The sequence below is a fragment of the Brettanomyces nanus genome, chromosome 3 (assembly GCF_011074865.1).
Source record: "Brettanomyces nanus chromosome 3, complete sequence".
Taxonomy (NCBI): Eukaryota; Fungi; Ascomycota; class Pichiomycetes; order Pichiales; family Pichiaceae; genus Brettanomyces; species Brettanomyces nanus.
In genome coordinates, this window is record NC_052376.1 from 421,487 (window position 1) to 434,188 (window position 12,702).

The 12,702-nt window shown below is 42.8% G+C and overlaps 6 protein-coding genes across 6 annotated transcripts; 3 read left to right on the plus strand and 3 right to left on the minus strand.

Moving 5' to 3' along the window:
* Nucleotides 1–89: 89 nt before the first annotated feature.
* FOA43_002834 (uncharacterized protein) lies at nt 90–779 on the minus strand (the record flags this gene model as incomplete). The annotated part of the gene is made up of 1 exon (XM_038923116.1): nt 90–779. One exon carries the CDS (start codon nt 777–779, stop codon nt 90–92), a length of 690 nt encoding a protein of 229 aa, XP_038779044.1.
* A 332-nt stretch (nt 780–1,111) lies between these two features.
* FOA43_002835 (uncharacterized protein) lies at nt 1,112–2,323 on the plus strand (the record flags this gene model as incomplete). The annotated part of the gene is made up of 1 exon (XM_038923117.1): nt 1,112–2,323. One exon carries the CDS (start codon nt 1,112–1,114, stop codon nt 2,321–2,323), a length of 1,212 nt encoding a protein of 403 aa, XP_038779045.1.
* A 162-nt stretch (nt 2,324–2,485) lies between these two features.
* Nucleotides 2,486–5,812, minus strand: FOA43_002836 (uncharacterized protein; the record flags this gene model as incomplete). The annotated part of the gene is made up of 1 exon (XM_038923118.1): nt 2,486–5,812. The coding sequence occupies one exon, from the start codon at nt 5,810–5,812 to the stop codon at nt 2,486–2,488; it is 3,327 nt and encodes a 1,108-aa protein (XP_038779046.1).
* A 1,517-nt stretch (nt 5,813–7,329) lies between these two features.
* FOA43_002837 (uncharacterized protein) lies at nt 7,330–9,546 on the plus strand (the record flags this gene model as incomplete). Its single annotated transcript, XM_038923119.1, has 2 exons — nt 7,330–7,332; nt 7,396–9,546. 2 exons carry the CDS (start codon nt 7,330–7,332, stop codon nt 9,544–9,546), a joined length of 2,154 nt encoding a protein of 717 aa, XP_038779047.1.
* A 175-nt stretch (nt 9,547–9,721) lies between these two features.
* FOA43_002838 (uncharacterized protein) lies at nt 9,722–10,753 on the minus strand (the record flags this gene model as incomplete). The annotated part of the gene is made up of 1 exon (XM_038923120.1): nt 9,722–10,753. One exon carries the CDS (start codon nt 10,751–10,753, stop codon nt 9,722–9,724), a length of 1,032 nt encoding a protein of 343 aa, XP_038779048.1.
* A 633-nt stretch (nt 10,754–11,386) lies between these two features.
* On the plus strand, nt 11,387–12,643 carry FOA43_002839 (uncharacterized protein; the record flags this gene model as incomplete). The annotated part of the gene is made up of 1 exon (XM_038923121.1): nt 11,387–12,643. One exon carries the CDS (start codon nt 11,387–11,389, stop codon nt 12,641–12,643), a length of 1,257 nt encoding a protein of 418 aa, XP_038779049.1.
* Nucleotides 12,644–12,702: the final 59 nt, after the last annotated feature.

The window sequence follows — 12,702 nt, forward strand, 5'->3', positions numbered from 1 at the left end:
TAAAAAAAGGATTTGCCTGTCTAAAAAGAAATAAAAATACGATAAGCTTACCCAAATAAATATTACTGGTGCTCTATACAGCAGTTATCCTATAATCCCAACAATCTTTCTGTATCCAGGTCGTCGACCTGCCTGAGGCCTAATTTTCCAATCTGACCCACAGTAAGTTCCTCCGGGTCGATGCTAAGCAATTGTGTGGTATCCAAGGGAACAGAAAGACCCGTTTCATATCGAGTAAAAAGATTATCACTTTGCTCAGACTCATCGAACTCATTACTTCCCTCATATTCCTCATCTTCGCTTCCATCACTCATATGACTCACTAGAACTTCATTACGTGCTCGAATTGATCCAATATCTGCAACATATTTGCCCACCTGCCTTCTTAATTCGCTCACTTCATTGACTAGTTGACGATTAGAACTCTTCAATCGTCTTGCTTGTCTCTTGTAATCTTCGGACGAACTCAATACCTTGTTCATCTTCCTCTCGTACGATCTCACTGCCTCTTGGCTCACACTGGCACGTGACTCTAACTTTCTGTTCTTCGATTCCAACTCTTTATTGCGTTTCTTGAGTTTTTGAATCTCTTGTAGTAGAGAAGGAAACGTCAATTCGTCTTTCACTCCCAAATCAATACTTGACTTCTTTGCCAAACCGTATCCCAAACTATTTAACCGATCTCTCTCAGATCGAAGACCCAAAACTTCAGCCGATTTCTTCATGGCAGACATTCTCTCTCGAAAAGCAGCTTTCTCTTTAAATCTTTCAGAAACCATGATTATCTGTCGAACAGGAAGAACACTAACCAACCTTCATACATCATCTCTCTACCTGGCAAGCGCTACTTAGCCACACTTTGCCACAATAAAAAAACAAAAAGAAACAACATTACTAACCCCCCCCTTCCGCCTAACTTACAAATTTTTTATTCCCCCTGCTGACTCCGTAAAAATTGCCGTCCCTTTAAAGTGGACAGATTGTCCTGGCCGGTCTATTGGACGCTTTTCATCAGTTTCCTCTCGTCGACCGACTACTTTGTTTGTTTTCCTTGATCGACCCGACCATTTTTTAAAGCCTACACGGATTGTATCTCTGCCCTGAACCTACGATGAGCACTACGTCTCCTAAACTATATGTTGATGAAGTTTCCAACGCCACCAAATCACTGACCAAGTCGAATGATTCTGACGCTAATAACAACGACATTGAAGGCTCAACTGACATTACCGATGTCGGAGAAGCCGTTACAACCACTGGCAATACTTCTTCTGTCAACGATAACCGTGTCAATGCCACAGCAACTGCTGCTGCTGTTGCCGTTGCCAGCGATGATCAAAAGGAACAGTCATCCAATGATTTTTTCTTAGCCCAGCTTAAGGATTTGACAGACCTGATCGTCACTTCATTTGACAGTATCGCGTCGAATATGGAGGATTTACGGATCAAGGCTGGCACATTGAGTAGTCTCTCTGCCACTTTGATTGGCTCGTCCGGTGACTCTTTGTCCAAAACATTCTCTGATAGGGACATTGACAGTCGATTGATGCTTTTGGAAGTGGCTCAGAAGGCACAGAATGATTTCAGTAAGAGTGCCACCGATGCAGATCTAGCCGTTGGCAATGGATCACCAACATCCGGTTCGTATGCCGCCTATCATCAGCAACATGTGTTTTCTAACCAAAGAAGAATGGATTCGCCTCTTGATATTCCCGAAATTGACTTAAACCCTCGTGCAAAGTCTGTTCCGGACATCTGGGACGAGTGGATGAACGGTTACAGGAGCCAGAAACCTTTACGATACCTCGAAGCTCGCTACGGAACGAAGTGGAGACGTGGACGCATTGCAAAAAGTGCTCAGAGAAGAAAGAAAGTGATTGATTTCATTGTTTCTGAAAGCAAGCGGTTCTCTCAAAAGTCTCCTCATGATGTTGTGGCTACTTTGGAAGAATACAGAAGACGCAAGAATAAGGGATTGTTCTGGCTGTACGGTTCTTTACCAAGCCGTTTGTTTGACGACAACGGTAATACCTTACTTGACAATGACGAGGCCGACGAGGATGGTTCTTCATCGACCTCTGCAGCAGCAGCTGCTGCAGCCGCAGCCGTTTCTGCTGCTCAAGAAGAAGAAGAAAGAATTGAGCTAGAGGGACCAGCAAGAAAGAAGGCGAAGAAGTTATCAGATGACCAGACTACAGATTCAGAAGCTGAAGTAACTGCAGCTGCAGCAGCCGTTGTTGCTGCTCAGAGAAAGGCTGCCCAGCCCGACTCTACAACTGATCCTGCCTTGGCCAGCATAGATAATAAGGGGAAGAAGGCATAACCACAGACGGAACGAATGCAAGAAAATAACAAAAAAAACAAAGCGAATGTGTTTCTGTATTGTATTGTACTAATGTAATGTGACTGATTACTACTAGAAGGGAAGAGACAACTAAAAGAATAACTAAAAAGTACAAATAAAACGACAAGCTGGTGCCTCTGTCTAAAACCCAAAGGGATTGTCTGGGGTAGCATTGGCGAGATTAGCCTGATGACCCGTTGGCTGTGATCGTAAATCAGGTCCATTACCGAATCCCATGCCTGTGGGCTGGGACATCAGGGTCTGCTGTTGCTGAGGTTGTGATTGACCATTTAAAGAGGTGTTCGCCATCATACCAGTCAATTGGGGAACACCAAATGAGGTTAGAGGTTGAGCCGTGGCAGAAGTCCCAAATGTAATAGGTGGCAGAGACGTCTGCTGTATGCCAGGTTGGATGCCGGGTTGAGCATTACTACTGTACAGCTGCTGAACTGGCGCTTGAAAACCTGTGTACATGGGCTGTGATGGGGGAGCACCCGTATACATTTGCTGTGTAGGTTGAGCTGAAGGCATACCTGTGTACATTTGTTGGGCAGGCGGAGACTGCATACCCGTGTACATTTGTTGGGTAGGTTGGAAACCTGTATGCGTAGGCTGCATGGCAGGGAATGATGTGACAGCAGTAGCAGCCGGAACCAACTGGCTTGGTATGGTAGGTCCAGTCTTTTGAATTCTCACACCAGTAGACTGTAATTGGACGAGACCCCCGGTAGACTGGGTACTAAATGTAGTGGTCGGCATGAGTTGTGCATTTGTAGATAGAGGTAGCATCATGGTCGGACCTCCAGTTATCTGTTGACCAAAAGAAGTAAAAGGTTGAACCATTGGAGCCTGACCACCAAACGTGGTTAGAGGCATAGTCACACCCGTTGGCTGCAAAGGAATGTATCCTGTAGTCTGTCCCGTAAGCATTGGAAGCATGGAGATGGGAACAAAGCCGGTAGGCATGGGCATCATAGCACCAGTAGCCTGATTCGACATCGACATCGATCCAGTCATTTGGGATGGAGCAAAAGACGAATTCATCATGGGACCCGTCGTAGTCGGTGTTACAGGTTTCACAGGAAGTGGCGTACTCCTTGGCTCCGCTTTCTTTGTAGGCTCCATAGGTTTGATATCAACAAGATCCTGAATGGAACCAGTGAATTGGGGCTTCACCTTGTCCTCTTGGGCCTTAGAAGCCGGCCTGATAGCCCATGCATCGTCCTCGAACTTGTCAGAACCCCCCGGTGGCGATGCAACGGACAGTGCGGCTGCCTTGTTATTCTTAAGCGAACCATCCGCACCATTGAAGAGACCTCCATTGGAAGGATGAGCCTCTTCTGGCTTGTTCCGGCGAAACTTATTGTCCAAATACTTCATAACCTTCAAGACATCTCCTTCCTTAAGTCCCAGCGATCTCAACAACGAAGCACTAATATCCTCAAGAACAGTCTCATCCATCTGTTCACGCGCAAACGTTCTGGCATACCTCTCACACATGTTGGGATCAGCTCCACAGCCAAGGAAAAAGTCAAACCAATACTCATACGATTTCTCGTTAAATGTGTCAGATAGCGGTCCGTTGGATGCAACAGCACCAGCGGAAGACGCTGAAATCTGCGCTGTACCCTCCGGGCTATCTCTCTCCTTGGAGTGCGTCTTCTTCGTCTGTCCCAGTTTATAGTTGTCCAAAGACACTCCAGTGAGTCTCTCGACATACTCCAAGTCTTCTACAGACAATTTTTGCGCAGCCACGGCGATCTTCACGCCATTAAGCTTATGAAGATGGATCTTGCCGTCTTCAACACCGAGAAATCCAGCTTCAACTTTGAACGCTCCACTTCTATCAATCCATGTCCGCACTCTATGTGGATTCGGCTTGGAGATATCCTTTTCGGATGATTTCTGCTTCTGCTTCATCTTTTTCTCACGAGTTTTTTGATCTGCACGTCTCACTCGTTCTCTCTCTTCAAAGTCGCGTAAATCTCTTTCTTTTCTCTCTTGGCGACGACGCTGTCTCTCCAACTCCTCACGCTCGCGTGCAAGATCCTCCTTTTCTCTACGTCGAGCAATCTCCCCCTTTTCTCTCTGTCTTTGCAGTTCCAAATCTTGTTCACGTTCAGCTCTAGACTTCTTTTTACCACCTTTCTTGGTGCCGGTAGATACCTGAGAACTGTTGCGCTTGAATATATTTCTCCAAGAGCTACCATCTTTGCCCCCAACGATTTTGATATAATTGGATGGAACAACCCCCTTCTTACCGGTAGCCACATTCTCGACCATCCACCACTCTTTGGATCTCTTGTCATTAACAATGTAAACAACATCTCCTTCATAACATGTAAGTTCATCGGGGGAAGCAGCATCGAAATCATACAGAAGCTTACCCTGTGGTCTATTTGAGGGTTTAGAAGCCTCCTCTATATCTTTTAGTGCCGACAACGAGGTGAGACCTTTCATATCGGCAAGAACAGAAATGATGGCATCTGCAGAATCTTTATTACCAGCATGGAACTCGTACGAAGCAATGGGATTCTTGAACTCGAGGAAAACATGCTTTTTCTCACTATTGTAGTTGGTAAGATCTCTAATAGTCCAGTCCCGAGGCTTCGAAGAACCTTCAGGGGTGATAAAAATCTGCGAATCACCGATTTCTAGCATGGCCTTTCTTTTACGCTTACCATCTATCTCGTAAACCTTCCATGTAAAGAAGTTATCTTTGAAGAACTCATCGGGGTTTGATGAATCTCTCTCTTTGGAAGACTTTGGCCTTGCAGGCATCGGTGGGGCATCTTCCTCCTCATTTTGTTGTTCATCCGCCAATGCTGGTGTGGCAGGTAGTCTGTCATTAGTGGACGTTGAAGGTCTAGAAAGCATACGAGGGCCATCCTCTTCTTCAGAGTCAAGGGACTGAGAAGTCCGTGAAGTATTCTGCGCTTGTTGAGACTGATCCTGTGAATCATCACGCTTCTCTGACTCTTTGGGAGGAACAATCCTCTTTGGAGGAGGTGGGAACATGGCCAGTGCTGACTTAGATCTATAATCGGACGAGCCTACTTGAGGTAGAGACTGAGAATTACCTTCATTCAATTCAATATAATTAGCAGGAATGAAGCCAAATTGCTGATTGTCGATGCCAACTAAAGTCCAGTTCGAGTCCGAAGTATCATAAACATCGAAAGTCGTACCCTCAGGAAAGGAAAGCTCTTCCTCGGTTTGCTTATCGTAATCGTACAAGGCTGTAGCACGTGATTTAACTTTTGCAGGTTCAATATAAGTGCAAGGAATGAGTCCTTGAGGTTCTTCGACATCGGCATCAACAACCCTCTTTTTGACCTTCCACCAATCGTCCACCTTTGATTTCTCCAATACATAGAGTAAGTCATCCTGCTGGATGGTCAATTCTTCGTCGTTTTGTGCCTCGTAGTCGTAAAGTGAGACATAAATACCTAGAAACCCAGACGACATCAGTGGACAGATATGCTTAAAAATCGAACAAACGAAGAAGACAGACGGACAGACAACGACTTTCTCTTCCCTTTGAACTGTTTTCCTTTTTCTTCGCTACTTTTTGATTTGTCTAGTCGAGGGGGGGGGCCGATCGACGCTCCTGTGTCGAGTAAAGCCATAGAGTGAATAATGTAGAGATGCGGTTAGGGCGACGATAGATACGGTAAAATTGCAGTCAGTAACAGGATCATGTACATTCTAAAAACTTGTATCTCGTGATATTTTAGTCAATTAATTCAACATCCAGGTCAGGTTCAGATCATTGACTGTTTTTTTTTGGGACATAACTCAAAAGTTGAATTTCCTAATTAGGAAATATTTCGATTACGATCCTCGACATGGTTAAGACCTGGAAGGATGATCAATTAGTCTTCACAAAAAAAAGTTCATATCCATAGTTTATTCTCGAGTACAGCACTGCGATTAGGTTTCTGCTGCAGAGGAATGAACACTAAAGAGTTTTGCAAAACGTCCGTACAGCCCTGCACTGCCACTAATTCGAAAATAATTACAATGTAGCCAACGAATAGATTTGACAACCAGGTACATACAATAACAATAAGGATAGATTGCGGATCGCCAATGACCTGTCCCAAATCTCTCTCTCTCTTTGCTCTCTTTTAAGCGTCAAGGGCTTGTTTGTTGGACGAAAAGGCTTACATAATTCTAGCAAGTGAGAAACATAGCAACGATTACATCATAGTTAAATTCCCGATATAATGGATCATACACTACAGATAAAAGAATACCAGGTCACATATGCGAGTGTAAGCACCTATTCTTTATTACAAAAATAGGGGTAAAAAAATGTTGTACAAAAAGAAAAGAAAATAGAATGGATATCCGTGGTCTTCTGTCCGGCAGGCTCAATCTTATCCTCCACAGTAGCTACACTGACACCTCAGACGTTTCACATCCTACGTGTCTAGAATCTGCCCTTTAACTATCACTTAATTTATTACTTGGGTAGCTGGCGAATTGACATTTTTTTTTTCTTTTGATGTTATGCTGAGCCTGGTATTGTACTTTCCTGCATTCCAATTTATAAATACCATATTTAAAGGGGCAGGTAGTAAGTAGCCTAGTGTCTAAGCGTGTAAGACACAGGATTCTGTTACGGTTGTAAACCCACCAGGCACTATTTTTGTTTTACTTTTGTTTTTTGTTTTGCTTCGTTTCGGTACCTTTTGTCGTTCCGCTATAGCACGTCACATTCAATTCATATATAAAACGACGAATTTCCGTACCAAAACTAATTGTAGCTTCGCTTTAATTGCCTACCTGATTGTTAGCTGACTAAAGCATATACCATCAGCGCTAAGTCTTTAATTGAGTGTTTATTAGCGTTCTTTCTCCTCCATTTCTTTTTTTCTAACTTGTCCACTTGTACCTTGTTAAATTCGCACTACATCTTTACGTTAAAGACCCCGCCCGCCGTCTCATCATTTGATTTCATTGTTTAACTTCCTTATTTGATGGTAAGTTGAAATCATTTTCCTCAATTCATTTTGTTATCTCTAGTTCTTCTAACATTTTATTAGTTTGATTTCGATTCCAATATTGCTCCTGACGAAACCATCATGGTTGATTCGGAAAAGCATGGTTTATCTTCTCCTTATTCTCAATCTGAAAGGCGCAATTTGCAGCAGTACTATGAAAACCAGGGTTTATTTCTAGGCGTTTCGGTTGCAAGTGGCGGTCCATATGCAGGCCAGAAACCGGAAGCTACTGGCAAAATGGAAACCACGGATGTCTCGGGAACTACTAATCTTGCCGGAAGTACCCGAACATTTAACGTTTCTGGCTCTGATGCCTATGGTGCTTCTGCCTATGGTTCTTCTGATGCCTCTAGCGGTAATGCTTCTAGTTCCCGTTTCACGCATCTCTCGGGTCTGTTTGCTCCCAGTTTCCCGGATCAATTCACTACAGACTTGGCAACCGGATTGCCATATATTTCCACTCCTTTCCAGTATCACAGACACCAGAGCTCTGCCACATCTCTCTCTTCGTCGATATTTGGTGGTGCTACCCCTTCCGTTAGCGCTGCTACTATTGCCACGTCTGCTACCACTTCCACCACAGCCCCACAGCATACTCCCGGGCCAAGCATCTCTGCATCTACCAGTTTGTATAACGGTGTTTCAGGCGCTGGGCTACCAGATGCTTATTTCATTAATGGCATGAGCTCGGCTTTTAATGAACCAATCACTCCTCCAGAATACTGCTACTCTAAACTGGCATCTATCATTCCTGCTACCACCTCAGATATATCTAGTAATGCCTCTTGGAATGCTCCTCAGATATTGGACAAGCCGTATGCTGGCTCGAGACATCATTCTAAGAGCCGCTCTATGGCGTCGCTTCAAGGTGATAATCACAATAGGCGCCGTATGTTCTCTTACCCTCAATCAGAGACCGAACAAAGGCAGGGTCGGTATCCGGAGACTTTAAATGAGGTCGGTAAGAGGCACAAATCTGTTCCCTCGGTTCCTTCGATACCCTCGACTAACGCTGTCGACACCTTTGCCTTGGAGAACAGCTTTGACCAATTGACCTTAGGTGGGAAATCTACCTCGTTGGATTCAACCACAGATATTATATCCATGTCTCAAGATCAGTATGGATGCCGATACCTTCAGAAGAAGATCGACGAGAATTTTGCCGTCAACTTTCCCCTGATATTTCAGTCCGTGTATCAGCACTCGACCGATTTGATGGTGGATCCATTCGGTAATTATCTCATTCAAAAGCTGATGGGTTCTGCGTCCGCCGAAGAGCTCAGCCTAATATTAATTAGTATTGGTCCCTCTATTTATAAGATCTCAATCGACCAGCATGGCACCCGTGCCTGCCAGAAGATGATTGATTGCCTGTCAACGCCAGCCCATCACCGACTTTTGGAAACGTATTTGTCTCCTCACATAGTCGAACTGATTCAGGACTTGAATGGTAACCACGTGATTCAAAAGTGCATACAGAAGTTTCAAGATGTCGATTTGCAATTTATCATCGATTTGATCTGCAGCAATATGGTAGCCATATCGACGCACAAACATGGATGTTGTGTGATGCAAAAATTGATGAACAAATGCAATTCCAACCAGTTGATTCAGCTTGGCTGCGAGATTTTGAACAACTCCATTTCATTGATGCAGGATCAATTTGGCAACTATGTGGTCCAGTACTTGATCAGTTTGGAAATCCCAAAGCTTAACAGCCAACTCATTACTATTGTTGCTTCTTATGTTACTGAACTAAGTTGCCAAAAGTTCTCTTCCAATGTCGTGGAGAAATGTCTAAAAATCAAAGTGTACAAGCAGCACAAGAACGCTCGTCAAGTGAATCCGTTGCTTGAGGAGATCTTGCGAGAGCCTACTTTGAGTAACTTGATTAAGGATCAATACGGTAACTACGTTGTTCAGACTTCTATGGAGGTGTCTCCATTTGAGTATAAAGTAAGATTTGCTATGGCTTTGGATCCCCTGCTTCCGACTATCAAATTCACCTCGTTTGGTAAACGTATTCACAATAAGGTCATAGCCATATTGGAAGAGGCCAAGAAAACCAAAGGTCCCATTATCGATATACCCACAACTGTGACAACTGCCCCTGCCAAGCAGCGGTCCCTCTCCAACTTCTTTACTCGCCATGGTCTCGATTCTGTCGACAACATATTCCCACCTCCACGTTGAGGCATGTCTGTATAGCTATACCCTTATTGTTTTTGTTTTAGATTTTTGGTTTCTTTGCTGTTTGATTATTTGATGTTCGATTATTTGACGCTTTTTTTGTGCTTGTGTCTATGTTTATGTCTATTTTTGCATTTGTTTTCCGGTTCATGGTATATAGTGATAGGATATTAAGGTTTTACTCCATACTTCTCTTGGCCTTCTGCCATGCGTTCTGTTTCTTTCTTCTTTTTTTTGATGTAGTTGTGTTACCAATGTCCCTGTTATTATCAAACATACTCCAGTCTTCTCCAAAGAACTCATCTCTCATTCTTTTAGACCTTTCCCTCTTACTCTCTTTACTCTTACCAGCAGGTAACCTCACAAAATTATCTTCCTCATATCTCTGAATATTCTGTTCCTTTTCCATCTGCTTTTTGGTTTTGATGTCTCTACCACTATTGGTGATTGTAGCTCCAATGGATTCCTCCACTTCAGGGGCATCACCAATATCTTGTAGGTATTCATCCATACTCTGCAAATTTCTCTGCCTTCCTTCTCTCTTCTTTTCACCATCATTACCAGCTGTACTTGGTGGTAGTGCCGCACTAATCTTAGGAGGTCTATATTTATCTGTCGTAGTGATACTCTCGACAGACATTTCATGGGGTTTAGAAGACCTGTTGATCAAAGCAGAAGCATTCGGTCTGAATCTCAGTGCCTCATCTTCGTCTTCGTCGTCAAGCTCACTCTCTTCGTTGATTTTGTCTGACTTCTTTTCATGAGCAGCGGTCTGCTCGTGCTCACGTCTTCTATAAGCATCTATCAACTTCTCAAGTTGATAACTCAACTTCTTCTCTAACGGCTTGATACCTTTATCAAGAGTGACTCTATGAACAACCGAACTTTGCACAGCCTTTTCTCGTTCTTTATCATCAGCTATACTAACGTCTCTCGACTGTTTCACACTGCCCAACCTTCTCCCAATCACACACATAATAGAGTTCAAATACCCGAGTAAAGATGAGTTTTTTAATGACAAAAGGGACATTCCTTCTGGGTTATTGGCCAGCTTTTTGTTATCCACGCTCTGCTTGAGGTGGCGAACCAATTCTGGATATTCATTTCCATAGCGATCTATATTTTCTATGAGAGAATCCACGGATTTTGATGTAGTTTCTATCGAACTTATTATGCTGTCAACTATGCTATCCAAAGGCGTAGTGGTCATAATGTATTAAATACCTAAAGAAAGATGTTTCTCCCTACACGATTTCTTGATTTCCTGAGTCCTGATAATTTTTCATCAAGCTGATTAAATTTTTTACTGTTGGATCATGAAACTTCTTTTCGAGATCGCGACTCTCCAATATCATGAATTATAGTCGAGAAGGAAGAAACTAACAGGAAAGACGGCAGATCATGGTGCAAAGAAGCCACATTACAAATTTCGGATACAACCGCAAGATAACAACTCAAATGGTAAGTATTTTTTTCTAGATACACCTGTACTTTTGGTTTTCTCGAAGATACAGTCTTCAACATATGCAACTTAGATATGGACCCATATGTGAAAAATCTTTGAGCCAAAAGTTGTGTTCAGAAAGGTATTTACAGAAAGGTATTTACAGAAAGGCATTTTTATACTGCCTAAAAAGTCGACTTGGAGGTAATGGATGCATCCAATGCGTCTCTGGGGCCTGTAAATATCTTAGTAAAACCTGCTTTGACATCTCGCACTCCTCAATATCGGCTCAACTTGTACTCTCCACTTTAGGAAATTAAAGGATTTAAGCGCCGTATCTTTTTTTTGATCATCTTTGAATTCCTTGTTTCCTTCCAATTTCCTCAAAAACTGAAAACAATGAGAGCATTAATCTATATCCTACTGTCGTTTATTAGCGGCTATTGTCTTGCTGATGATACCGATGATCAAACTTCCGAGATTCACCCTAAATGCTTCAAGAACTCTTATCAAATTAGCACCAGCGGTGATCTACTTGAGATTAGCGATTGTCAAACGATTTCGGAAAGTATCTATATTCATGGCTATGATGCAGAACTTTTGGATCTGGGTTCAATTTCCCAGATTAAAGGAGATCTCAAAATCAGTAACGCTAGCCAGATTCTTAGAATCGAGGCGCTTGGATTGGAATCCATCGATGGTTCGTTTGAGTTGAACACCCTAACATCTCTTACAAGTGCTTCTTTTCCAAAATTAGAATCAGTCAATATACTTGACTGGAGAGTCTTACCAATTTTAAGTTCTGTCAACTTAGATAAAGGTATTAAGAGAATCAGCTCGGTCATTCTGTCAGACACCTCCTTAACAGGATTTGGTGGCTTTAACGTGGAGAACTTAAAGACGTTGAGGATCGATAACAACAGGTTTCTTGAGATGATTGAATCATCTGTAAAGGAAATTTCTGGTGATCTACTTATTGCTGCTAACGCAAGAAACTTGAAGGTCAAACTTCCAGAGTTGAAGTGGGTCAAAAGTGCTCTGATCAAGAACACGGACGAGTTAGATTTGAGTGCTTTACAAGTGATTCAATCATCTGCCGAATTTATTGAAAATCGTTTCAAGGAGTTGAGTCTACCCAAATTAAAGTCTGCAGGTACAACATTAAGTATTATCGATAACAATTGGTTGGAAAATGCAGATTTCTCGTCGTTAGTGGAGATTGGAGGAGGATTGATGATCATCAATAACGATAAATTGACACAAATCAACTTTTTCCCAATGCTAAAGTCCGTCGGAGGTGCCTTGGAGTTTGAAGGAGATATTGACAGCAACGAGTTCAGACAACTTAAGGTTGTTAAGGGCAGTGCAATTCTGAAGTCATCTTCTAACAAGTTCAACTGCCAGAGCTGGGTAGACCAAGAAGTTAGTACAGTTGTTAGAGGAGGTAAGATTGAATGTGGATCCGGAAATTCTGAGTTTACTGAGGTCATACATGTCGACGAAAGTGGAGAAAGAACTTCCAGGACTACAGGCAGAAACAATGCTAAAACTACCAAGGGTATCAATGAGGCTAATGGCTCGACTGGACCATTAGGAGTCTCAATGATCTTGGCATTTGCAGGAATTTTGGCACATTTGTCACGTGAACTCATATAATAAAAGCTAGGAATTATGATGGTAAATGGTATTGTAAGGATTAAGTGTACTTATACTTA